The 26,980-nt window shown below is 46.2% G+C and overlaps 2 protein-coding genes across 8 annotated transcripts; both read right to left on the bottom strand.

Moving 5' to 3' along the window:
* Nucleotides 1-8: 8 nt before the first annotated feature.
* LOC148384988 (SAM and SH3 domain-containing protein 1-like) lies at nucleotides 9-12,809 on the bottom strand. Of its 2 annotated transcripts, none has more exons than XM_088400421.1 (16): nucleotides 11,507-12,809; nucleotides 3,844-3,975; nucleotides 3,726-3,776; nucleotides 3,599-3,651; nucleotides 2,768-2,904; nucleotides 2,571-2,683; nucleotides 2,415-2,504; nucleotides 2,205-2,337; nucleotides 1,849-2,141; nucleotides 1,631-1,693; nucleotides 1,418-1,546; nucleotides 1,216-1,345; nucleotides 985-1,154; nucleotides 719-928; nucleotides 506-656; nucleotides 9-427 (listed from the first exon to the last, which is right to left on the bottom strand). In XM_088400421.1, the coding sequence occupies exons 1-16, from the start codon at nucleotides 11,948-11,950 to the stop codon at nucleotides 291-293; spliced, it is 2,436 nt and encodes an 811-aa protein (XP_088256547.1). In that variant the 5' UTR covers nucleotides 11,951-12,809; the 3' UTR covers nucleotides 9-290. The 2 variants fall into 2 exon arrangements, with proteins under 2 accessions (XP_088256547.1, XP_088256546.1); XM_088400420.1 differs by having other exon boundaries at nucleotides 2,205-2,340; nucleotides 11,507-12,808.
* Nucleotides 12,810-13,327: 518 nt separating this feature from the next.
* On the bottom strand, nucleotides 13,328-26,683 carry LOC148384987 (syntaxin-binding protein 5-like). 6 transcript variants are annotated; one of them, XM_088401180.1, is made up of 29 exons: nucleotides 26,461-26,683; nucleotides 26,148-26,381; nucleotides 24,692-24,789; nucleotides 23,972-24,053; nucleotides 23,797-23,897; nucleotides 23,470-23,604; nucleotides 22,617-22,680; nucleotides 22,404-22,487; nucleotides 21,777-21,900; nucleotides 21,641-21,719; nucleotides 21,324-21,478; nucleotides 21,037-21,257; nucleotides 20,899-20,966; nucleotides 20,780-20,820; nucleotides 20,483-20,703; nucleotides 20,126-20,331; nucleotides 19,893-20,018; nucleotides 19,669-19,820; nucleotides 19,181-19,243; nucleotides 19,055-19,111; nucleotides 18,887-18,934; nucleotides 18,173-18,223; nucleotides 17,917-18,060; nucleotides 17,089-17,331; nucleotides 16,653-17,016; nucleotides 16,418-16,583; nucleotides 16,184-16,295; nucleotides 15,888-16,108; nucleotides 13,328-15,811 (listed from the first exon to the last, which is right to left on the bottom strand). In XM_088401180.1, the coding sequence occupies exons 1-29, from the start codon at nucleotides 26,518-26,520 to the stop codon at nucleotides 15,770-15,772; spliced, it is 3,762 nt and encodes a 1,253-aa protein (XP_088257306.1). In that variant the 5' UTR covers nucleotides 26,521-26,683; the 3' UTR covers nucleotides 13,328-15,769. The 6 variants fall into 6 exon arrangements, with proteins under 6 accessions (XP_088257306.1, XP_088257307.1, XP_088257309.1 ...); XM_088401181.1 differs by having other exon boundaries at nucleotides 17,944-18,060; XM_088401183.1 differs by having other exon boundaries at nucleotides 26,148-26,377; nucleotides 26,461-26,676.
* Nucleotides 26,684-26,980: the final 297 nt, after the last annotated feature.

Below are 26,980 nucleotides of genomic sequence, written 5' to 3'. Positions count from 1 at the left end.
ATTCATGCTTACCAACAATACTTCATTTTTTTAATTTCTCTCACAAGATCAAGTCATCACTTTTCATTTTCAGGCACGTGAACAACAAAAAAGCTTGTGCAAAGCTACACTAGCGTAAGAAAAGTATTTACACAAAGAACACAACTTTTTTTTTTCTCTCACTCCTCCAAGTCACTGCAGTTCATACGTGCGGGCAGACCCACTCAACACGAGAAAGCATGAAGAAGAAAAGTGTACCACACAAAGGAGGATGATGAGGGACAGGTCTTAGTGGCGTCACGCTGCGGTGGTTAGCTGGGGTTGTCCAAGGGTTCGCTGCTCTCGTAGCAGCCCGAGTCTCTAGGGGAGGAGCCTCCTGTCAGGACACAGGTGTCCGTCACGGAAGAGTTCTCCTCGGGGAAGCTGCTTGACTCCGGGTCGCTATTGCCTGGGAAGAATAACACAAATGTTGAAGCTGGGGTGGGCTGACCGTTCCACGTGGAGCTCTGCCGAGTTGCATGCTCACCGTCGTAGTCGTGCAGCAGCTGAACGGCGGTGAGCAGCACGGCTCTGTGCTGGGGGTCTGTGATGTGGAGCTCGTCCAGGTCCTCCTCCTCCAGCAGCCGGAAGGTGTCCAGGTCGTCGTAGCCGTTGAACAGGAAGGTAGGGAGGTGCTCCTGTCACATATGTCACCATGAAAATCTCCATGATGATGAAGGAGGATTGATTTGGACGTTACTTTGAGGTTGATCCGCTCCAGCAGCTCATCCACAGACTGCGGTTTGGGCTGCCGGGCCTTCCTGCGCCTACGCTCGCTCTTCTTGGGCTTAGCCTGCTCTGGATTGAGCACGTCCACGTAGATGAATTTGAAGGTGCCCACTTTGCCCCTCAGCATGCCCATCCACGTGCCCATCGGGGGTTTGCTGATCATGTCGATCACGTCGCCGCTCTGCATGAGCACACCCAGGTTAACTTTAAGCTTTGTTTCGATTTTGTCATGGTTACCTTAAGTTTGAGGGAGTCGGTGTCGTAAGGGCTGGGTGTGAAGTCGGTGTGCACCAAGGCGCGTCCGCAGAAGGGGCCGCAGTAAGGCAGCTCGTCTTCCTCGCCGTCCTCGGACTTGACGCTCTCTCTGTTGCTGTTGGACGAGTCGGTGGTGCCCACCGTCTGACCACCTGCTCACGGACACGCAACAGTGACTTTCACATTTTACACACACTCGACGGACACACGTACTCATGGAACTCTGTCCGCTGAGAGAACTCCTGAGGCTTTCCACGGAACCTCCAGGCTTCAGCGTGGCTTTCTCCAGAGAAGAGTTCAACTGAGGAGACTGAGGGCAGCTGGAAATACGGTCTGGACTCGACTTTGGAGGGATGCAAAATAAAACAATTGACTTTCCACCATATTTGATGTCTCTTCTCAAGGTTGTGTGTACCTGATCTGACAGCGATGCTTGATATCTCTTGCTGATGTGCTTCCTCATGGTCTCCCTTACAGACTTGACTTTCTTGCCCAGGGAGATGCGGGAGATCTGAGGAGACCTTGCACCGTCTTGGTCTTCACTCTGAAAATTGAAGTCGGGTCAAGTTTATTCCCAAAAACTTTTTTGCTATATTTTTATACATTTCCATGATGTTGTCAGACATACGGTGTGTTGAGCGGCATGCACTGAGCGGTTGCTGAGGTCAAATCCTCCAAAACTGCAGGCTCTCTGTCATACAAGCATTAAAAAAAAAAAAAAGGACATTAACATAGGCAGAACAAGTCAAAGAAAAACAAAGCAAACTTTTGTCATCATGTTAATTAAATCAGCTAGTCTGCTTTGTTCTGCCATGCTTGATTTGTGCTAACAAGCTAGCAACTGACCCCGTGGTGGCTGAGGAGGCCATGTCGTAGCACTCCGTCTGTCGCCGATCGAGCCATCTTGACCTCCTCGCCCTGCTGGTGGTGTTTGTCCACAGCGGCGGCGCTCGCCTCTTCCTCCTCGGAGACGTTCCCGCGTGAGGAGCCGCCACCGGGATGGCTGTGCACGGAGGCCCCTGCCGCGTCCAAGCTGCCAGAGGAGCGTGACGCTGTGACGTTGTCCTCGTGGTAGCCAAGCTGCTCCTGCAAGGCGGACGTCAGCGAATCCACGGGACAAATGCTTGGCTGATGACACTCTGTGGATCATCAGATAACAATCAAGTTTATTGTCACATCTGCTTTTACGATGCTCAACGTACCTTCTACGCCGGTCCTTCGAGTCTGGTCGATCCTGATGAGTTTGTTCTTCACCTTGCGTGTGGAGCTCACCAGCTTGTGAAGCCTCCTGAACGTCACCCCTTCTTCTTGCTCCGTGTCGGAAAGCTCGTGCAGCTGCTACACACAAGCCAACGTGATTGTTTTTTTTTTTTTTATATCGCCATCGACATCCGGGTGTTTAAAAGACTTACGCTGTCACTTAAAGACTCGTTGGCAGAATGACAAACCTCCAACAGTTCCAACCTGCATTTCTGGTTCTTTTGCGTCTCAAACTCCTTCAACTGTAGACACACACAAAACTCTAAGTATTTCCTTCTTAGTCCATCCAAATATTTTTGTACTGTTACCCGAGCCAGGGCTTCCTCAATGGAGATCATGTTCTCCTTGACCATCGTCATCAGCTGGATGCGCTCTTCATCGCTCATTGTGATCTCGCTGGCCACGAAGCCCACCAAATCGCCTGACACACACAAACACACTTCTAAATACAATTAAAATGATTCTTGGATTACTTACCGATACTGATAAAAACAAGTTTTGTTACCTTTTCCAAGGTGTCGCGTGGCAGCTCCTCTGGGTGTCTTTTTAAAAGTATTCCAAATAGATTTGCTCTTTCTCCTGCCGTCCCATTTCCCTCCGCTGGATCCTTCGTCCGAAGAGCCGGACTTGTGCACGAGAAACCTACGCACAAAACCAGTTGGGATTTTTTTTTAAAATCAAGATGTCAACCACAACTAAAGGATACCTCTTCTCCACATGTATTGTCTTCATGTTCTTTGTGGGCCATCAGCTAACAAAACAGTGCTGTCGTGACACCAATCAAAGGAGTAAAAATTAGAGGCTTGGTGCGGGCCGCTCTCCATGGATGAACTCGGTTGGGATACAAAAGAGCCACCCCCCCTTTGGACTGGAGGTTTTGCAGCAGTGACAGTTTTAATGTGGAGGCTGCATTCCTCTCCCAACTCCCGCCCTCCCGCACGCACTGGAAATAACTGTGTCCGAATGGAGGCCAATCAGCACTAATGGGCAGAACTAATCAGCAAAAATGTTCTGGAAAGATTATTTTATTATAGAGATAAAAATGATTCTCATACATTATTATTTTATCGTATTTTACAAGGCATTAATCATTTCATTTTATTGAAAAGAAAAATCTTTGAGTCAGTGGATGTTTAGAAAGCAACATCCTTTGTGTGTGCTCCATTCTTAATCATCTTCCTGTGACTCATCAACGGAGGGAACAAAAGCAGGAAAGACAAAGGCAAGTTTGGGAATGACACACACATGCGCACAACACACACACCAGCATCTCACAGCCGGCCGGCCGGCCGGCGCATCATTTTTGCATTTCAAAGTCATGACTTGAGTTCCTTACTTCCTGTTTGTCTCCGGCGTGGACGTGGTGCTGTTGCAGAGCCCGAGAGATTCCTTTAAAACGGGAATAAAAGTCTTATCACGAAGGTAGTAGAAGTTGCAGGCGACATATAGCGGCTTCATCTTACCTGAATCTGAGAACGCAGCTCTCGTGAAGCGGCTGCTGAGTCAAGCTTTCCCTGAATTTAATGTAGAATATCAAGATAATTAAATATTATCACAGACTGTCAGTCATTATTTTCTTACCATCGCATCCGCCTCTTGCACTAGTCGTCGTCGGCGCAGCTCTTCCATCCTTTCGCACACGTCGTTGAGGCACGTGCCGTAATAGCGAGAATACTCCTGGGCCAGATCATCAAGGGTCCCCGCTGAGCCATCCTAAAAAAACAAAACAAAATAAAACAATTAGCACTGTGCTAAACTCGAATGAGCACCTGAGCACAGCGTGACGTAACTATGACGTGCACGATGCTCTCTTGAGCACTCAACAGGCTGGCAAGTAAAAGCACCATCACATGGGGGGGGAGGAAAAAAAAAAGTTCATTGATACAGTATTTAACTCCTGCCGCTTTTGTGGCCGTTTGCTTGAATGGGTGAGAAAAGTCATTGGCCCTCGGGGGCCACGTGAATCTTTTGTGTGTCCGTGAGATGCTGAGAAATGCGACACCAAGGCTTCTGCGGTTCGTGCGTCACGCTGTACTTAACTTTTTTTTTGGCTTGCGCACCGTTCATTTGCAGGGAAAAAAAAATGATGGAGTCCTTCCCATGCCCGTTTTGGTTTATTCTGAGCTATATCTAGGTCACTGGACCCGTGTTTGTTTATTAGCGCCATCATGTGGGTCGTGTGACAAAAGAGTGTTTATGTTTTTAATTTCCAAGGTCGTCTTCTAGCTTGAGGGGGGGGTCAGATGATGAATGAGCCCCGTTTTCAGGATCGTCACGAGACATTTCGGATATGCAAACCAGCCGCCTCATTTGCATGTCATAAAAAGGTTACAAGGTTATGCTGATTCTATTGGTTAGGAAACAAAAGAGCTGTGTTCACTCCCATTACGGTGCAAACGCCCATTTTCTACCTGTGAAAATTAGAATTAGAATTGCACCAGACTTGAGAAAACAGAGCCTGAAATGTTTGCTAAGAGAACTTTGTGATTCACATTTGCTCGAACATGTGGTGAGCACGCGTTTTGAACATATGACCTACCAGCCGCTAACATTTTCATCCAGTCTCGTCTTGTTAATGCAATCTCATACGAGTCTTGTCACTGTCACGTTATCTCCATGTGGCACCAATAAAATCCTAAAATCATCGACAGAAACAACTTTCCAACCTTCCTCGCTCTTCAGAACTATCCCCTCAGTCCTCCAAACTCTAATTTGCCCAACTCCAAAACCCCTCCTCCTCCAGCGAATACACTTTTCTAAGCCTAATCCTTCGCAAACCATCAAACCTTGACCCTGTTCATTCATTCAGTGCCCACAACAAAATTAGGCTTAGCTGAGATGTATTTGAGCAACTTTTGAAATTCAAACCTCGGAACTACATTCCGTCGGATAGGAGGAAAAATATAAATAAAATGAACTCACCACAAATGGGCATCCACCAGTGAGCTGCGTCCCTGCTGCTCTGCATTGAAACTTTGGCTAGAGTGCAGACAGTGGGGGACAATGAAAGGGGAGGAGTGTGTGTGTGTGTCTGTGTGTATATGACATAGCTGTGGGGAGGCACTGTTGGGTGGGGCTGCTCCCTTTCCAGCTGCAGCCCCGCAGAGACGGACGGGCCTGACTCACATGTGCAAATAAACCACTGCTTCACCACTATGCACTGTACTGTGTGTGTGTGTGTCGTGTTGCGGGCTGGTGTGTGTTTATGTGTGCAGTCAGAGCACAGCCATGTGTCACGGCTGACTCTCGACCGTTTACGACTCCCTCAGCCGGTGTAAAACTTTCCCGTGTTTGACCCTGCACATGAAAAAGTCGCCGAGACAGGAAGTGTTCAGAGTGAGAGGGCTATAAATACAGCTTTAAAGACTGTGTGTGCGTAAAAAAAAAAAAAAAAAGCCCCAAAATATTTTCGGCTAATTAGAATTCAATGAATGTCAGCCTTTTTTTTTTAATATGGTGACTTAGGACTGTCTTGCTGTACTGTACATATATTTACTTACACGTTCCAATTTTAAATCCAACAGGTGGCCAGCAGATGGCAGCAAATAGTTTCTTTCTGAATGAACTTCAATCCTCGTTTCTAAAGAAAATCTAGAAAATGTCAGTGAATACAAAGTGTCATCATACTGATGGCCCTTAAATCAGGCTGGCATGCCGTGTCTAGTATTAGGTATTGACCTGGATGGTCCGGGATTGTAATTTACGTTTCCAGTAAAGCCCCTTGACCTCTGGGCCTCTAATCTTAACCTCGGAAAAAGAAGATTAGGGCAACAATAGCGGTCTCGGAGAGGCGGGGAGGTCAATGGTGCCTAAGACCTTACGATGCACTCAGACCCGGCGACATGGGCGGGCAATAAAGGGCCGTGACCACCCACCGACATTCTAGTTTTTTAATTTGAATGACAAAAGTATTGACCCCGTATAAGACGGAGGTCTGGGTGCACTTCCTGGCAGAAAGAGCTCTTTTTCCATCTGGTGACACAGCGGCCAACAGCTCGGCGCCCCGGCATGTCGGCTCGATCCCGTCGGTCGGATCTTTTCCGATCACCGTCAAAATGTTCCGGCCTGCGCCAGGAACGTCATCTGAGCTTTGATTCCTGCAGAGTTGGCGGGAATCATGCGACAGCGGAAAATGTCAAGGAGAGCAAATGGCTTCGAGTAAAACCTGACATGATCTTGGACATTAGACATACTGTAGCCGGCAATGGTTTTTGAGTTGGTCAGCTTTTTATTTTGACTTGAGTGCAAACTGTGAGCATCTTCAAATTGTTTATTGCTGTTAAAATTGAGTGTCAAACTAAGAAAAAACACAATTTGTGTATTTAAAACAACTGATAGCTTAGCCTTTCGTTGGCTAGCTTAATGCTAACACACCATAGGCGTGAGCTAACAGTTATTTGCCAGTGTTAAATCTCTTTAAGCAACAAATATTTGAACTCAAATGTCACAGCAAACAGACTATATAACATTACAGTTATTTTTTTTAGGTTCAGCAAACTATTACAAACATTATTATTAGCACTAAGATCAGTAACATACTTTGTTGGTTACTAAGCTAACATGTCACTATTTCCAAAACAGTAATCAGAGAAGTTATAAAACAAGAGAGATTAAACTAACATAACTAGCTGAGTATTACGCTGCAATTTGTAAAAGATACTCACTATGTAGCCAAAAAATGTGAATAGAGAGCAGCCAGAGATTAAAGGGAATGTGAGGGACACTCTTAAGTAGATTAAGAGGCCAGACAGGAGGGAGAGACCGAACCATTTGTCTCCACCATTAAATCTCGCAAATCTGATCGGGGGGTGGTTTAAACAACAACTCTCATTTAGAGGCAGGTCTTCGGACAATAAAATGCCTCTTGATTCAGTCGTATGATTTACTGCGGCGGCAGCCCCGCAGCATCTGGATTGTCCCGACTCTTTGAAGCATGCTTAATGCAGCCCGCGCTCAGGCCAAAAAGAAACACGGCGCTTTTTAAATGTCACTTAAATTACCCGCATGGAATTCTAGCTGAAGCGGCTCTGAACGGAGGGTTGCTGCGGCGGGGAGGCCAGATTGTTCCCATCTCATGGAGCATTATTAATTCAGGAAAGCTAAAAAAAAAATAATCGAAATCAAAGTTTAAGAGCAGGATTGCAGTCGTGTTCGCTTTTGTTGAAACTGCTTGCGATGTGGGCTGGTTGTCAGGTGCGGGTGTTTCAATTTTGCCGAGGTCGCCAAAAAGACAATTATTGTCCGATTCTAGGAGGTTCTATTCATCGGTTTGTGCTTTGGTGGCTCGTATCGTTATCATATCACAAGTCCCAACCTTGCTGACAGGACAACTCGGCCGTGATGCTCCCGTAAGGCACGTCGGCGCAGGTCAGGGACGACAGTCATGAAATATGAAACGATAGAGCCGTGCTGGTCACATTTGGTGGGGAAAGAAAAGCTTGGGGTCATTTTCGAATATAAAAACAAAACATAGATGGGGGGGGGAAAAATGGTGACAAATTTAAGCTTGGCACACTTTCAATATTGTGAATCAAAGTGGATTGGTGACTCGAGTTATTTGGAATGCAGCCAAATAGACATTTCCACTTTCGATCCAGCATCTCACTGGAGGATCCTTAACCGCAAACATGGCGCTCGTGTGATGTGCTACGACAAAACAAGACAAGAGCGCTTCGGCTCGTTGGAACACACGTTTTCCTGACAACCTAAAATGTCCCCGCAGAGATGGCTGGAACCTTCAGCTTCCGAGCAGATTAACCTCTCGGATGCTCCATCATCTGCTTCACGGGGGGGGGGCACCGTGCCTGTCTATCATGGTTATGGCGACGGCGGCCGTTAATGGATGCTAACCGCAGCTAGCCAAGCGTGCGCTGACTTCATAAGAATTGTATGAAGCTTTTCTGCCTTAATAGATTTCGCTGTCATTCTTGGATATCTCACGCGCTCTCTGTTGTACTTCTACATATCAGACTACGTTGGTGACCAAAATTCGGTCAGCCATTTGTCTTGTACAGTTATTCTCAAACTAGGCATCACCCCTGCAATAAGTGAAATTCGCAATTAAAATACTCTCTCGTATAGCAATTACAGCACTTCAATTTCACTTCACATTTCAACACAAAATATCACAACTATTTTTAGTTTATACAAATATGTGTATTTCTGCTTAAGTACAAAGCGTGAGTACTAAGACCAGACTCAAAATGGAGTCATGCATGATACGCTAAATTGTTTATGACCACGAGACATCATCTCGTTTCACATTTTTTCTAGACAGTCTGTTGTTCATGAATAATTCCTAATTAGCATCTTCAAGGTACACTAAATGCTTCTTCACATGACTGCTATCGCATAAAACGAAGAGTGTACATTTGAGAATTTACATGGTCGCTACGCTTAAAAGGTCCTCTGGGCTTCATTAGCGCAAATGGCGGAGAAGAAAGATGAGCACAGATGCACATTACACTTTTCACGTGAAGTGATTTTATCACATGAACTGACGCTGAGGTGCATTTGGGATTTGGACTAACAGCGAGTGGATTAATTTAGCTCAAAGGCTACAAAAAAAAAAAGGAAACACACAAGAGGAAAGTCCTAATAACAAAAAAATCCAGATGGGGCAGTGACATCCGAGCCAGTAAAGACATAAAATCTGACTTTTGGTCAAATCACGAGGGGGTCTTTATTCCTATGGCCATGCGGATGTCATAAAAATGTCTCTCTTTGGATCTATAAATCTGGAAACGAAAGGAACTGGAAGAATGTCTCTTTCTCACGCCAGTGAAGCTAATGTTAGCCACCATATGAATAACTATGGGGAAAAAAATGTGAGGCAAACATTTGAGAACGCTAATTGTGCTTGACTTTAGATGTTCTGTTGTGTTAGACCAAGTCCAAGTTCCAGTTGTCATGAAGTGAGCGCGACTAGTGTGCCGCAAGTTGACGGCCGAGGCATTTGGACAACACTGTCACACATTAGCATATAAACATCAGATGAAAAGACTTGAGACGGAAATAGCTGCAGTCTGCCTGCAGTAAAACGTGCACAGTCCTCTTCTTTGATCACCACTAAAATCACGTGACATGATCACGCATTCCAAGAATTAATATGGCTCGGAGGGGAGACAGCGGATATCAAAAGGCTACATATCCTTAATCCGATGCTAGTTTTTGTTGTGGTATATAAAAAAATAATAATCTCAAAAACCTGGCTTTTAAGTAGGGGTGTGTAGACTTTTTATAGCAACTGCATATCAGGCTGCGTGAGTTGACTGGCTTCCCCCCTTACAAAAAAAATCAATTTGCAAGGCCAGCCATCTGCTTTAGCCGGAAGATTAAAATCAAAATTTATTTGCAGAATGACTTGGCTGGTGTTCAATAAATCTACTGTGCTCCAAAGTGACATTGGGATGGTTTGTTCCGCTTCAAACGATCTGACAAGAGCTGCGAGCATTAGAACATCTGAGCTTTACATGGGGTTAAACAGAGTTTACAAAAAGTGTCAGGTGTGTGCCGATTCACATCCTGCAGGAGATTGAATGTGACACAACCCCAGTTTTAAGAGGGTGTGCACACTTTCGCAACCTCATTGAAACATTGAGCAGGCAACTTGGAACATTAGCTTGTTTAACGAGCCACAGCAAATCGGATCAAAACCTGCCGCATTAAATGGTCATGACCGATTGCTAATGTAGCATTGCTAAGCTAGTGATTGATTTCAATGATGCATGTTGTTAAATGGAGGGAGGGAAACGCACAGCTTCGCTTGGACTGCTCCATCGTTACACTCAATATTTTACATCAACTATTACTTAGATATATTTAGCTGTGGCGAGAGCGGCCATTTTGTTTGCTGAGACTTTACAATCGAATTGTGTCATCGTTAAGTCCGAATAGAATATTTTGGGCTCGTCTACGTCTTTTTGGGTGTTATTTCATGAGAAAGTTTTACAAATCTATTCTTTAGCCCGCAGTTAACTTTGGGTCAGTGAAAGGCTAAAAGGATTATACACTAAAGGCAATTTTCCATTTTGTAGCGTAAATGTGCCATGACACAATCTCCCCGCCGGTCACACTTGACCTTTTTATGGCCCCCATGACGTCACGCGCGAAAAGCTGGGTGGCGTTCTTCGGCTCGTTACGGCTCGGGTACGACTTCTGTCCATTCGCGTGAACTCTGGTGTCTCATAGCTCGCAATATACCTGACCTTTGGGGGCATTGGAGATCCTATCGGGGGGGGGGGGATCAAACTCCTGCGGTGAGCAGATATACAGTATCGTACTGTTTGACCTATTTTAATGCTGTCTTCCTCCCGATGGCAGGAGAAAGACTTCCTTTCTTAAAAAAAAAAAATAAATCACACTCGCGAGCTTCTAAACTGGATCTGCACCGCTCACCACGTAGAATAATCGGCCAGATTCGGGCCGATGTTGAGCGATAATCGAATGATTTAATCGGTGGGATGATTAATCGGTCAGGCCGTACGGGAGAACAATTTATCGGTCGGGCCCTCCTGCTAAGAATAGAAAAATATAAATTGTGACAAATATGGGTCAGGGATTATGGTCTGGGATTTACATCAGACGTACACCATAAGTACGGTACGTGAACATATGCATGGTACCACTTCGAGGCGATGTAATGTCAGGTCGAAGCTGTTGCTCGTCTTTCGTTTTTATATTTGGGTTCATACTCCATGAAGTGATTTTAAAAAAAAAATTTAAGCCTACGTCGCCCAGTGTTTTAGAAAGCATAATAAGAGCCAATTATCGCACTCCTCCTTTAAGAGTGTGAACGAAGGACAGCTTCAAAGAAAATTGCTCCTCATTGTGAGGAGGCACCAAAGGCTTTCTTTCACACTTTTCAACTTCCTTTCCTCCCTGCTCGGCCTCATGAAAAGCGTGTAGGGGAAAGAAAAAAAAAAAAAAAAAAACTCTGAGCATATTCATGTAGCAAAGGATGGCGGGACAAGTTCAAGCCAGCAGGGTTCCTCTCACAGTGTCAATGGACGCTGGCGAGATGGAAGCTCTGCACAGGCAGCAGACAGCTGCCTCTGCTTTTGTCTGTTTTGTTCAAGTAGCGTTTCAACTCATCTGAATAGACGGGTTTTGCTAAAAAAAAAAAAAAAAAAGCGGCCACAGTTTGGGGACGATTACATCCTTTGGAAAAAACATAAAATGATGGAGAAAATAGATCTAAGCCCCACATTCCAAGATTACCATTTTATATATATTTTTTGCCTACCTTATGGCTGTACGGTGCTTCTCCGAGGTCAATCCCATCCTTGGCCAGTTTATCCCGAATGAGGACCTTGAGCTTGAGTTTGGGATAGGTGACAAAGTCGTTACAGTCCGTCAATCTTGGGTCATGGTTTCCTGGACAGGATGGGCGGTGTGTCCCTCTAACATGGTTCTCCTTCCTGCCCTGGTTCTCTGTCTCCTGTTGGGGTTCCAGTGTGAAGTAGAACCCCGGTGCCTTCCTGCCGTCGGAGTTCCTCAGCTGCCGGACGGCGGCCAGCAGCCTCTGGCGGTGGTACTCCACGTGGACCCCGATGGCATCCAGGTCAGGTCCGCCGATCTGCTTGCAGACCTCCAGGTCGTCGTAGCCGTTGTCCAGGAAGGCCTCCATGTACTGGGCGAGGTGGAGCCGTGAGAGCCAGTCCAGCACCAGGTTGGGGCCCTGGGTCATCCTGGCTGCAAGGTGCACCTAGCCCACCATTACATCAAGGCTAGTAACTCCAGTTGAGGTCCTCCAGCATTTTATTTGATCTTTTAATTTGTATTTTATCAGCTATACGAGTTGATCATCTCCCCTTTAGGAGAAGGAGAAAATTCTGGAACCATGTCTGATTACCACCAAGTCCTTAGGGCCATCTGAAAGCATCCTGGAAAATGTTGATTTATCTCAAAATAGTTTATACCGATGTGTAAGAATTCTCGTTACCGCCCATTTTAGACATCTCAAGGGAGAACATCTACTTCAACTCGAATCATCGCTTCTGGACGTCGGTCACTTTTTGGACAGTGAGAACTAGCGTCGTCCGAGTTTCATGAGGAAGTACAACGATTTCGAGACAAACCTCCGCTTGGGAAGTTAACTATCGGCTTAATTTAACACGGGACACCGTGACGAGGTGTCTTAATATACGCTGCGTCTATCGGCTTTAAGATTTTTATTCGGCGACGGACGGCGCCCAAAAATTGTGGTCACCTACTAAAAAGAAAAAGAAAAAAAGACATGTAGCGCCAGACACGACGCGCCGGTAGCGGTTAATAATAAACCAGGAGCGACAATTGGAAAAATGACAAAAAAGGCAGTTCAAAACTTATCTTCAGCGTCGTGTCTTGTCGTTGTTCCTCGAATTCAACTTTGCTCGTCCGGCTCCCTCCGCCGTGGTCACCGTGAGGAGGAGAATGATGATGCTCGGTCTCATGTGTGTACCGTAGTGTTTAATCCAGCCGAATAGACGAGCAGACGTGTTTTGGCGCCACCTGCAGGGCCTTCTGGGAACTGTAAGCGAAAGGCTTTCAATAGTTGGAAATCCTGTAAAAAATAAAATACAGACACTTGTATTCTGTTCTAAAATACAAAACAAGCACATTAAACTGATTTATATGATTAAAATACAACCTGGAATAAAAGAACACGTAAGAAAAATCCAATTATATCAAATATGAATAATGAAAAATGTAACATCAAGCGATTGTGGTTTTTTTCCCCAAAAAGAAAAACAACACAGAAAGCATCACTATTTTTTTTTTTTTTAACATTTATTTTACATTGCACAGTTATATCTACAGTGTAATTGTTTGTGGCAGCAGATTAAGTGAGTGGGAAATTCATCTTTAATAAAACTGTACAAAAATGAGAAAATACTGCAACTCCACAGATATTCATCCCAGAAGACAGACGATCAGATGTATGATGGATGGACGAGTGGGCTTAGAATCAAGACCCCCCCACCCCTACCCACCATTGCACAGTGCTGTAAAGCCAAGCAAAAGCCTTTATGCAGCAGCGCGTTTGCAAAAGCCAGGAAAAATCACACGCGCACTTACACGCCCGTCCAATGTAAACATCTCGTTGAGTTTTTATTGTGAGTAAATACAAATGTCGAGATAATACGCGTTTGTAAACATGCATCGATGTGCGAAGAGATATTATGGGCAGCCCCCGTTTTGTTTGGGCCCCGCTTTGTGGTGTATCCCCAAGCACTAGAAAAGGCGAGGCCACAAAAGGTGGGAGCAAAAAAGACGTGTGTGTGTGTGAGAGAGAGAGAGAGAGAGACGAGAAAAAAAATACAACGCTCAAAGTTGAGGCATTCCATCCTAAATAATGAAATTTAAAGGTACTCCTTTGGTCGCACACACACAAATCTGCATATGTGTGATCCTGAAAAACAAACCTGATGATAAGCAAATGACACAGATTGGCAAATGACATATAGAGACAAGCATAGATAAGTTCTGACGTGTTTTGGTCCTCTCACAACAACAAAGAGTAGAAAAAATAGTGCAAAACGCACATCACATGGCTGCTGCTTGTACTTAGTGGCTTTCAAATTGCGCTTCTTTGTGTCGTATTTGGCGTGAGGGAAGTTTTTACACACAAAAAGCGGGGAGAAAAAAAAAAAGGCTTTGTTGCTTTGTCCTGTTTCACGGACTAAATTTAAGTCTTTTTTTGGGTGTGTCTGATTAGGCGAAAAAAATAATTCAGAGTCATCGCATCCGTGTAATTATCTTTGTTTTATATTTTAATGTTTTAAGGAAATAAAGACAATCAGCAAAAATTTGGAAAAAAATACATGCAACAAAAATTTGGCTAATTTTTGCTGATTTTTAAAGAGCTAATATCGGCCAGTAAGGTTGGCCGGCCAATCCATCATTCATTGGTTGAGCACTACTTTATGAAATATGTCAATTTTTTTTTTTTTTGAGCAAATAGATGAAAAAATAAATGCAAACACCATTGTCAAGTTTCTGCAAATTTCCCCCAACCTATTGCACCAAATATACGGGCCAACAAAATGGGCAATAAATAATACTCAAAATTATTAAATTAATCTCTTTGGTGTTACACAGAAAAGGAAGATGGCCAGAATATCTCATCAAATTTGAGCTGTTTTCTTATTTACAATTATTTGGCAGCGACAAGCGCGCACACAAAACAAAACCAAAAAAATGTACGCAAATAGCAGCTCAAAGAAGAGTCAGGAAAAAGCAAAGTTGTAAATATTGGCTTCATACATACACACGTCCCTGAATATATGTATCCTCGCAAACACGCGGCTAAACAGCTAGCTTAGCATGGACGTGTCGGCAAAGGCAGAAAAGAGAACAAAGGCTGACTCAGAATCAGTCGTAAATAACACAAGTAGTAATAAACCCGACAAATAAAACAACAAAGCTCGCCAACCATCATCACACCAGAGTGAGAACGATAGCTGAAATTAAAAGATACATTTCTGCAATTTAATTCCTCTCACATAAAAGCCCTGCGAATACAGTCAAGAGCGTCCAGTGTACTACATGGCAATTTTATGCACATCTGCAAAAATTGTCAGCATTTCCAAGAATTCCGCCTAATAGATGGACTAAACTGAGGTATTCTTTTCAGCATGACGGATTAAGTGAGGGGGGAAAAAAATTGAATTAAATTCAAAAAGCTCAGGGTATTTCTCAGATGTGAAAAAGACTTCAGTGTGAACTCAACATCTCCGGAAATTGTGTGCAATTATTTCATAATTAATACAAAGTAATGCCCGGCTAACCAACATCTTGTTAAATGACCTCATAAGCTTCTTGTGTGTCTTGATAAATAACAATTTCCATATATCATGATAAATAATCAAACTTCGAACAACATTTTGGCATCATGATAAATGATTAAGTAGCTTATTGAGTGCTCTGATAAATAATTTAATAAATGTGTCTTGTGTCCAGCAAAAATAATCAACTTCTGTGTCTTCCAAATCAAATAAACATACCCAAATAAACTTCTTACGTATCTTGATAAATAACCAAAATTAAAATCAAAGAAAGGTGACAACCTTTTTTTTTTTTTGGGGATAAAGATAATGAAGTAGTTTACCACCAGCCCTTATTTGCTAGGAGGTTCATCAGCTCCCGCTTCATATTCCTAAGTGCTTCAAAATGGCCGTTTCCTCACACAAAAGACAAAGACAGACCGAATCCTTCAGACAGACGCCGACAAACTTTGATGATTGGACTTAAAAGATGGGAGGGGAGGTCACAGAATGCAATCGTCAGACTTCTCCTCCTCATTTAGGTCCAAAACTGTGGTCCTTCGGCCAGCGAGGCAATGCAAAAATAATAATAAACGCAATTCCTAACAGCTCAGGAGAACCTTCCCCTCACGTGAGAATTAGACAAGGATGACCAAGGATCTGCAGCTCCTCAGCCATATTAGCGCGCATGTGTGTGTGTGTGGTGTGTGTGTGTGTGATTACAGAGTCCCCAGTTCTCATCCAGGCGTTGCCCACCATCATCAGAGCTGGTACCACTTCTTATCTTTGTACTTTTGCATCATCTGAAAGTAAAAAATAAAACATCATGACCCAAAATGTTAGTTTTATCTAAAAAAAAAAAAAAAAAAAGTGGATTACGTCATGAGCGTGCTTGGAGAAGGACTCGGCGCTAGACATCATGGCGGCCGTTCTCTCCTCCAGCTCGCCCAGTTTCTGGCCTCGCTCGTCCAGCGCTACCCGTGCGCGGGCCAGGTCGCCGACCACGCCCGACGCCGCGCCCTTCATGCCTTCCATGTTGCCCGGGCCGGGGATGTGTTGGGCCAGGCTGCGAGAAGCCTTCCCGGACGCCGTTTCGCCGACTGACAGGGAACACGGGATCTTCAACAAAAGTGCCGGTATCTATTGAGATGAACACGGCCATTTTAATCACTCACAGAGATCTTCCCGATCCAGAGACTGAGCTCCTCCACCAAAGAGGCCTTTGAAGAAACCTCGGTTGGGAGCTTCTGGGGTCTCCACTGGTGTGAACAACTCACTCAGCATCTCCTAAAAAGGGGACGCAACCTGTTAGTTCCCCTCTTGAGCTTGAGGCAAGTTCAAGACTTTTTAAATCCATTTGATAAATAAAAAAAAAGGTGTAGCGTCACAAAGATATCTTTATAGTAGACCTGCAAGTTGTCACAGGTCTCCTGGCTGTAGGTGATCCTCTGCACCTCCGTGGGCGAGGTGAGGTACAGAGCCTGCCCCAGATTGGAGAAGCAAAAGGTCCGCGCTATCCGCATGTCCGTCAGCGGCAGGTAGTTGACGTCCAGGAGGGGCCGCAGACTCGGCAAGCTGCAGACAAAAGCGTTAAAACACAGGCGGGGCCCTTTGAGGGCAACATTTGACCAAAGCATCTTCTACCTCAGTGTCATGATGTGTCCGTTGGCGCAGAAGCAGGCGATGCAGTTGGCTCCGGCCATCTGCACAACGTCGGCCCTCAGCACGAAGGACGACTCGGTGATGTTGTGTTTGTGGACTCGGGTCTGGGACGGCATGGCCACCACCTTGGCTTGCTTCTCCGAGCACAGGACGGCGAACTGCGAGTCGTGACCCTCCTGCGACGAAGGCGGCGACGCTGGCCGGCGCCACCGGCTCCTCTCCTTCTCCTTCTCCTCGTCCGAGGCGTTGGGATCGTACCATGGCTCGTAGGAGGCGGGCAGCGCCGCTCCGGCGGCGTCCAGCAGGGCCATTGTTAAGATGCCTCCTTTGAGTCTGGCCACCGTTCCTTCAAATGCCAACGTACGGTATTTACATCACATTAAACAGAGAAACAAGCTTTCCACAAAATTCTGATTACCGCAGGAGGAGATCCCGACTGGCTGAATGAGCCTCTGGTCGTCGCCGGGTGGCAGGCTGATGGCCAGCAACATGACGGAGCCCTGGCTGGTGCCCACCAGCACACAGGGGCCTGGCACGCCGTCAGTCGACTTCCTGGGGAAGGTCTCGCAGAAGCAGAAGGCGCAGACGGCCTCGCGGGACTCCCTGTCGATGCTGGTCACGCTGGAGCTGCGTGAGCGGCTGAATGAGTTGTCCTTGGAATCTAGATTGGGAAAACACAAAGCGCCTTTTAGAGAGCAATCTGTTATTTTAGGATGGAAGGTCACTTGGGAGAGAAGACGTGAGAAATGAGAAGAGTTAGGTAGGTTGTCATTGCTCGATTTTTGAGGAGTCACCGATACCAAGCACCGACACCACTGGTACTTTTGATATGTAATTTACCCCAACATAGACAATGACAGATAAAGTCGGACAAAGGTCTGCAAAAATCCTTCAGGCTTGAACCAAAGTGACCCAAGAGATGACAAAACAATCCCTTTTGGATTTTACCAAGGTATTCCAAGGACACACCAAAAAAGTGAATTCTTTTAAGGGCCAATTTTACAGATGCAAAGTCATCACTTTTTGACATTTTCCACTGGACAAGCAACTTGAATGCTTTCTTTGCTGCCATGTTGAGAGGCAATAATAAAAAAAAATAAGGAATCTGCAGGAACCATCACATAAGAGCACCAGCAAGCAATACATGGAAAAAAAAAAAAATCCAGTTGAGCATTCTCCAAACCCAAAAGCGCCACCGCATGAGAATGGAAGCCCGCCCCCTTGTGGCGAGAAACAGGTGGTCCACCTTGAGCTCTGCCAACGACGCACTCACTCATATTGTGGTCTGAGTTTGCTGTGGGGAAAGCCAACTTCACGCTCTTGCGGCTTGATGTGGGCGTGCCGGTGTGGGTGTAATAAAAGTGTTTCCTGGACGGGCTGGAATGGCACTCTGGCCGCCACACACACACATACACACACCACCTTACATTGCTTAATGCTCAAATTTCAAATCTCTGAAAAAAGGGAGGGGGGGAACAATGTCGTTAACAGTTCAGGCTTACCCGTGTTTGGTTTATGCTCATTAGACGAGCTAATTTTCCGCGACATCCTAGCTGAAAGACAAACACAAGACGCCTCTTGAGAGGGAACACTGGACGTGGGGAAGATAAAGACAAGGAAAGACAATTTTCGTTTTACAGAACGAGAGCAAAAGCGTGGCGATGTGACATACGGCAACTGTTGAGTTGTTGACGACTTGAGAATATCGGTCATTGACCTTAGAGCTTAGGTTGTGTTAAGATTCACTCTCGGTGACATTGTGAACTCGTCAAACCGCAAAATTGTTGCTGGTTAGCGTCGTACCGCCACACTTTGCACTCGCGACCAATCAAAAAAGCCTGTAAAGATGGAACGCAGCCAGAAAACTGATTACACGTCGAAAGAACTCGACGAGGAGGAAGAAGGAAGAAGCCAAACGGTTAGTGTGTCGGCACTACGGCAGCCCTCCAATCACAAAACGGCTCATTCAGATAGTGGACAAGTTTGGACGAAAAAACCCCAGCAGAAAATCTGAGGAAAAAGATCATGCATGGAAGAGTCATTGTTGTCATTAGTCGTGGGGGGGGGGGGGACACATTTTGATTTCACACCTTTGCACTCATTGTCACAGAGGAGGCTGCATGTTAGCAGGCCGCCAATCACGAGAGAGAGAGAGAGCGAGCGACACGGGCCAAACACACTCACACATATGCACACGCGTGTGACTGATACAGTACCAAAGTCATTGGCAACCGTCTTGGAAAAGCGCCTGCTTTTGTACTTCACTGGAAACAGTTGACAGACAGGGAGAGACATGTCACGTGGTGACGGACCAACATAACGCAGAGAAAATAATAAAAAAAAAAAAAAGCACCGACAAAGAGGCTCATTTGGACACACAGTACCCTTTTTTATAAACTTGGCCTTGCGCTCATCATCAGAATTGCAGGGCGAGGTGGATCCTACGTGAAGGACAGCGATTTCAAACAAAGAACACAAAGATGCTCGAAGCCCGGAAGACATCAGCTCACCTGAGTTGGGAGACTTGCAGCGTTCCTCTGCGGCGTTGGGCCCGTCACTGGAATCGCACAGCGCTGTGGAGGAGAAATAAAAAAAAAACATACGAATAAAATCAGCAAATCAAGACAAACTTTGAATCCCTCCCTCCCGCCATTGTTGAGCTATGTTCTTCCTGTTGACTTTGACCACCTACAGATTGACTAGAGATGTCCGAGCTACAAGAGGACTTACGGGTGCTACATCTATCGCACGTCAACGGGAGCGGGACTACCTAACTTGACTTACTCAAGTGAGACGAGCGCAGCCTTTTCACAGACTCGCAATACACGAGAGAAATTCTGGACATGAAAGACTTGCCTTCCGCCGGGACAGCTTAACCAAGAGACCACACAAATGGTGTTACCTTGCCGTATCGCGGTGCAGCGACCCAATAAGACGTTTTGAAAATAAATTCAGAAAAATATTACTCATGGAACACAAAGTGGACAAAATGTCTGACCTCCGGAGGGCTGGCGGGCTTTGCGCGGGGAGCAAGGCTGCCTCTGGTAGGGCTCCGACGCGCCGTGCAGCTCCGACGTGCCGAGGTTGAGCAGCAGCGTTTTCTGGAGGTAGTCCACCACTGCCATGCCGTTGCTGTTACCAAACACCACCCTGAAAACACCACAGATCAAGATGTCGTTTTTGAAATTTCATCCAGAGTCAAATCTCTCCAACTTTACTCACAGTCCGTACGAGGAGTTGATGGCCAAGCTGGTGATCGGCTGAGGAGGTTCCCCGCTCACCCACACCAGCTGCACCACCAGCTCCACCTGGTAGCCCGGAGACTGCTTCAGAGGGGAGCTGCGTGCCCTGAAAGCAAGCGATGCTAATGTTAGCGTCATTAAAGCTGCCATGGATCGTTTTGTCAACAAACATCTGGATCTTGTGTGCGTTCAATAAATTTATTTTCTCCCTACTGAAGGCAGGGCATGTTGTCTCGCTGCCCGTCCGACGAAGGATTGTTGCCGTTTCCACCAGCGGAGGGTTGATTGGAGGCTGTGGCGGGGGCATCGCCCTCCTGGGGGCTGGGGGGAACCGAGGAAGCCTGCGTGGGGGTCTGCTCGCCGCCGGTGTCGGGCGAGTCGGTGTCACTCAGCTCGCATTGCATCCGTACCTCCAAGAGCTACGAGAAAATAAATTTTGTTTCAAAATTGGAGGCCGAAAATAAATAAATGGGTCATTTGATTTTTTGGGTTTGTCCGATGCCTTATTATTTAGCATGATTATTTTTTTGAAATTAGAATTGATACGAGCCATGTGATGGGAAAACAAACCTGCACGTTGGCGGCGGCGGCTTCCTGCTTGCTGAAGCGGTAGACGATGACGTGCGCCGACACGCCGGCCACGCACAGCATCCTGCTCTCGGGGCACCAGCACAGCGTCTGGATGGCGAAGGGATCCTCGTCCACGATGTCCGTGTTGGCTTTCTCTTCCTTGCCGCGGGCTCTCTCGAACACCTTGGCCGTCTTCAGCTTGTACAGCACTTGGAGCATCACTGCGGCGAGAAGAGGGAAGTTGGAGAGTTGCCGTGGTGACGGTGACAAAATGTCAAGGCGAATTTGTCTACTTACATGCAGAAGCATCCCAAAATTTGATCGTGCCGTCAGCGTGTCTATTTTTGGAGGGAAAGCATAAACATGAATGAAGAGCTTCAGGTTTCTATCCAAACAATTTGTCAGTAATTCCTCACCCGGTGATGACGATCTCAGGGTAACTTTGCGTGCCTTGTCCCCAGTTTCCCCCGTTGATGGGCCAATCCTAGACGCAGTAAATCAATCCATGAGCGCATGCATGACGACAAAAGTCCAAGTCCAGACTGAGGTCCCACCTTCTTGCTGTAGCCTTGCCTCTTCTGTCGGCTGCCCACTGAGTAAAGTGCGGGGATGAGTTCGGCGGGGCAGTCGGCAAAGTACTCGCAGCAGGTCACCGGGGACTCGTGGATGCTTAGGGGGTAAGGATTCTCGAATATCGGGTAGCCGATCTGTCCGAGGTCGATGACGACTAAATCCCGCTCCAGGAGGACCACCACAGCGTACGGCTCCTGAAAATCTAAAAAGCAAAAACAAAGCATAAAGGAAATCGATACTGGTGCATGGTCGGCAACTCAAGGCTCACCGTTGGGATACGGCGTCTCGCACAGTGTGAGGAAATCCACGATGGGGAAGTCCATCTCCAGGACGGCGGTGCTCTTGCCGTGCATCACCGTCAGACAGGCTCTCCGGCCCACCGTGTCGTAGGAAAGACCGCCGGACAAAACCATAAACGGGTCTCTGGCGGTAGGGGAGAGAAACAGAGGTCGGGAGGTCAACAATCTTGATTACAAATAACTATTTAAAAAAGCCAAAACAAAATAAACTGAAAAACTCAAACCTACACACAAAGTATGAGAAAATAACAGGAAAAGGACAAAATGTGAAAGTCTGCTCACTTACCCAGCCCGTGTGGTTTTGTACTCCACCTTCAGGATGGGCTTGCACGGCTCTGGCTTTTTGCCATCCTTGGGCTGCTTTCCTAGTTTCAAATGGAAATGTGAGATAAGTGTGTGTGTGTGTTTATAACAGTGCCTACCATGCGGCGTGATGATCTGCGTCGGCTTGGCAGGCGTTCGAATGTTCCAAGTGGTCAGAGTGCCATCGGAGTGGCTGCAGACGAACTGCTTGCCCTCGTGGTGCCAATCGACCGAGTGGATGGCCTGCAAGCCACCAAAGCGTAAATTACACACAGTGGCTTATAGTCAGAGAATCGTTACAATTCAATATTCCAGCTGGGTTATTTGTCAGACACGATCAGCTCCTGTCAATGCCGATTGAGTCGTTAGCGTCGCGCTAGCTGCCGTGAGCGCGTGATCGAGAGGTAGTGTGTTTATGCGTGCCGACGTTATCTCCTCCCCCCATTTGAATATTGTGTCTTCGTAATGCTGGCTAATATGATCTTAAAATATAAATCACAGATTTATTTATGGATTATGAATCCAAAGCAGGAGAGCACCTCCATTTTGGGTGAAAAAAAGTCAACAAATCTTAATCCAAGCTGCTTAGCTTGGTGAACGTGCTTCAAAAGTGCCGCTGACAATCTTCACCGCGTGAAGTGTTATCTTGCATTTCTGGTTTTGCTGAGGTGTTGGGCAACGCTGCTTAGGCGGAAGTTGAAAAATGCCGCTGTGGAAGAACAGAACAACAACAGGGACTTCCTTACCTCATCATAGTTGTAGCGGTAGTCAGCTTTTTTGGACTTGAGGTCCCACAACACCACCACGCCGCACTCAAATCCAATGAGGAGCTTTAGTGACAAGAACACACAGACACACAAAACCGGCTCGAGATCAAACGAGAAAAGAGCGGAATTTTTGGACCCTAATGAGGAGAACCGCCTTTTGTCATTTCCTCATCCATTCACAGCGGCTGTTACCTTTCCTTCATCCATGGGGTTATCACTGATGTGCACTACAGGCCCTGGGTGTGTCTTGGTGGATCTGTGCGGCGGTTAAAAGGGAGGAAAGAAAAACAAGGTGTCTACGGTTAGCCGTCGTTTGCATTCTCACCGTTAGCATGCGGCTAACACGACATTAAAAGGGAATACTGTGACTGACGAGAAAACGTAGAAAACATGCCGTGATTAGTGTTAGTACCCTGAGCAGGGCAAAAAACAAAATGGAGGAGGGAGGAAGCGAGAGAGAGGACAGGGTCACATGAGGGTCCGGGGGAGATTATGGAGTGGGGGCCATTGCATCACCGTGGAAACAGAGAGCGGAAAGAAGCGTGCGTCTGGGCTAAGAGAAAAGTGTGGCCGGCTGCGAGTGCGGCGGTCTGGCGCGACTAGCTAATGAGCTCATTGGCACTGATGAATCGATATAGCAGAAGCAGCAGCGGCGAGGAGGGAAGGGGGGGGGGGGGGGGGTCCAAAGATGTCCGACAGTAAAGCCACTGATCACAATTGGACACAAGGTTCTGGTAAATAAGGAGTGACTTTGTTCAGTCGCACTTGAACTCAAAACAAAAACATTTCCTGTACTTTTTTTAACCACAACAGACTGATTACTTCCTGTTTTGAAAAGAGAAGAACTAGCGAGTCCAGCGGCGTCACTTGACTTATGTAAGTGACGAAGCGCTTAAGAGGAAACGAAAAGTACAAGTACAGGAAGTTCAAAGCTGCAATCATCTGCAGCTTTTATTTTTATAGTTTCATTTTTCACTCAAATGGCAATGCTCCGATATCGCCGGCCGGAGAGCAAAAAAAAAAAGATGGAGGAGGCGGGACTCACAGTTCGATGGCTTTGTTCCACATGATGACGTAGCCTGAGAGGGTGAAGGACTCCACGTTGACGATGTGGATGTTGCCTCGTTCCGTGCCGATGTAAAGCCACTTGCTCTGGAAGGGCAGGTGGCAGTACGTGATTCTGCGGGAGAAAATAAACCTTAAATATAGTCCGATTTTCAACACCAAATTATCAGCAAGAGAGACTGACCGAGATTGAATTACAAAGGCCTCTCGCTACGGTTCTTGCTAATGAAACGGGACTATAATTAGACTAGCAATGGACAGGCGTCCATATTGTTGTCGTCACACACACACACACATCTTACTGTACCTCTCCCTGTTGAATTTGAGCGAATGCAGGATGGCGGGAATCTTTTGCCTCAGGTTCCACAGGTGGATGCTGTCATCAGCTAAGGCGCTCACTAGTGCCCCCTGAGGAAAAAAAGTCCAAAAAGGTCAAAGGTGACAAGAACACGTAATTGTTTAAAAAAAAAAAAAATCCAAACCTCGTTGATGAGAAATTGGAGCTGGATGACGCCGGCGCCACTTTCATGTTGGCAGTAACATTCCACACCTGCGCGACCGAAGCTGCGGGTTGGCTCGGTTAAGAAAACCGCAAGCCAAGGCTGACGCAATTTTATTTTATTTTTTTTTTTCTCTTGTGAAGTCCACAAATTTACTGCCATTTTAGACACATTTAGGCCAAAAAGTACAGGTACAAACGGCTCTAAAATCATCACACTTTTTTCCCCTTAATTCAAATTAATTAATTTATCTCATAAAAAATATATATATATATCTTGCCGTATCATCTCACATTGATCACTAAGCAAGTGGCGCCCATCGAAGTGGGCGCTTTGCAAACAAATTGCGCAATAAATCAAACGGGCAGGGGAGCCCGCGTCTGTCTTGTTTACTGCCGTGATTTCGGCTATGACTCTCGTTTAGCTCGGTCCCGACGACAACCATCTGCCCGCACGACCTGTTTCGGTGTCGTCTGTCTGCTTTGGACTTGGAGATGAAAAAGGCGGCGCGGACTCATTAGGCCTTAGCAAAGAAGAAAAAAAATAACACCTTCTGCAAACAGCGCAAGAGGAGACGCTCCGGACAAACAAGAAGGAACCAAACGACACATCCACGTGATAATAAGTTTGAACAAAAAGTGCTGAGTCACTTTCTGCCCCCGTCTTGTCATCTTGACACAGGTTAAAAACATAAAAGGATACAGCCTCAAAGCTCCGTTAAGTGTCCCGACAGCCAAGATTTTCTGCACGGGGTCGAAGGCCATGGAGGACGGCTGATGTGGGAAGCCATGACGCACAGTCTGGGAGAAAGACAAATTGCAATCAGAGCCAACAAGCAGTCATCTGAGAAATATGACTGGAACCGAGCGATATGGCCTTTAAATAAAAACCACCGCTTAATTTACGACATGCTTGTTTCACCTGCAACCTTTAACGTGACATTTTCGTCATCACAGAATCTTTCCAAAGCAACTAATGATTAGACGTAAGAATTGGCCAAGCCTGCTCAAGAATTGGCAGCCAACTCCACGACATGTGTAGACAAACAAGCGGGCGGACAGGTCTTCAACGAGGAAGCCGGTGTCAGCAAATCAGGGAAGGGATTCCCTGAGCGGCAGACAAATCCAAAGTTTGGGGAGTTATGTTGAGAAATCAGAATCAGCTTTCGTGAAAATCACACGTGTGACTTATGCCAGAATAATATTATTGGCTTTTTTGTTGCGGCCCGGGAGTGACTGTGCCAATAAACGATACTTCCGACCAGGAAATAATAAAAAAAATATTTTCACGTGGTATTTTCTTGTCTTTATTGCCAGAGACATTGGACATGGTCCTGAGGGAAGTGCCCAGGATGGGTCTGTGTTTTGGATGGGAAATGTGAACATTTGCCACCCGCCAGTAACTGGATTAACATTCCACAATTACAAGAACACATCCTCCCTTACATATTATCCAAAACAAAATCGGTCCTTTTCTCCTGCCAGCAGCAAGCATGAAAATGATATCTTGCAAAACTTGTTTTCTTTTATTTGGAAAATATTTTGCAAAACGACGGTTGTATAAGTTCTATATGTTATCTGCTTTGGAATGAACGTTTGTGATGTAGTTAACAAAGACGGCCGGCTTCAAAAACATTTGGCTCTTTTCGCTCAAATTTGATATATAAAAATTGCGTGCAACCAAATGTCATTAAAGTACATAATGCGCAAAACTTGCGTAAGTCTTCTTTCTATATTGCAAGCACAAGGACAACATGCAATGGAATTGACCACTGAGGAGTCAATTAATTACCAATATCATCAATAAAATAAAATAACAGTAACCATAAGGAGCATGTAGCGTCACGAGTTGATGTGAATTGGTAATTCAATTTTTCTTTCTTGTCCTCACAAGACCACCACTGCGTAGCGCAAAGTCGACTTTCAACTATGCGAACATGAAGCACCGCAGGCCGGCTTAGCGAACCGACGATCCCGGCAAGCTAGCCGGGGCTGGAAAAAGTGAGCCGGGGGCGACAAGTCAGTGCGGCGCAAACACGCACTTTGGCAGCCCGCCATCACACACAAAATCAACGGACGGACTCATTTAAAAGTCTAAATGTCCTCCACTCGGAGGCTGCTAGCTGTCACTCCGGGAGACGGAGGGAGAAATACGGCACCTTGCAAAGCTGGAAATGCTCCGACTGCAGGCTCTCCGGGACGGCGTCATTCTCCTTGGCGGCCCCAGTGTGCGCAGCCGAGGACGAAGACGACGTCAAGCCGTCCAGCACCTTACGAATGTTGAACTTCTTCATTTTCTTTGGCGGTGGTGGTGGTGGTGGGGGATGAGGTGACGGGCAAGCGCGCCGCACCGAGAGAGGCGAGCCGAGCCGAGCCGAGCTGCCGTCAACTGGCTAGCAGAGGGTTGGGGAGGGTTCAGTGAGGCGGGGAGCTCGGGGCTTAGCCGCTAGCTGCTTAGCTTGACTAACGCACACTTTTCAACGCTGTTCCGTGTCCATTTCGCGGGCTGCGGAGGGTGTCGTCGAACGGCATCGACTGGAAGCTGCCCCCGCGTCGTGGACCTGCGTCAATCCGGCATTTACGCGGCGGTGTCCGAGCGACAGGCGAATAGCCGAGCTGCGGTCAGCCCGTTTCTCTGCCCTCCTCCCACAAGCGGCGAGCCGGGCGGAAGGAAAGGAAGGAGGGAAGCTAGCTGATAGTGGTTAGCTGCTAACAGGCTAACGGACTGCAGCGAAGACCCGGATGTAATAAAGTATAAAATAATAATAATAATAATAATAATAATAATAATAATAATAATAATAATAATAATAATTAATAATCATCAACAATAGCAAACCATAAAAATTGAAAACCAATACCATGTCTAATCTAAAAAACTATAATAAAATAGTCGTGGCTTAAAAGCAAATCAACAATAAATGACTAATGATGATAATATATACTCAATAAAACAATTATATCCATAATGGTGGTGATACTTCTAAAAATG

The sequence above is a fragment of the Syngnathus floridae genome, chromosome 16 (genome assembly GCF_059516105.1).
Source record: "Syngnathus floridae isolate MCC-2025c chromosome 16, RoL_Sflo_1.0, whole genome shotgun sequence".
NCBI lineage: Eukaryota > Metazoa > Chordata > Actinopteri > Syngnathiformes > Syngnathidae > Syngnathus > Syngnathus floridae.
This window is presented reverse-complemented; position numbering and strand designations above follow the sequence as displayed.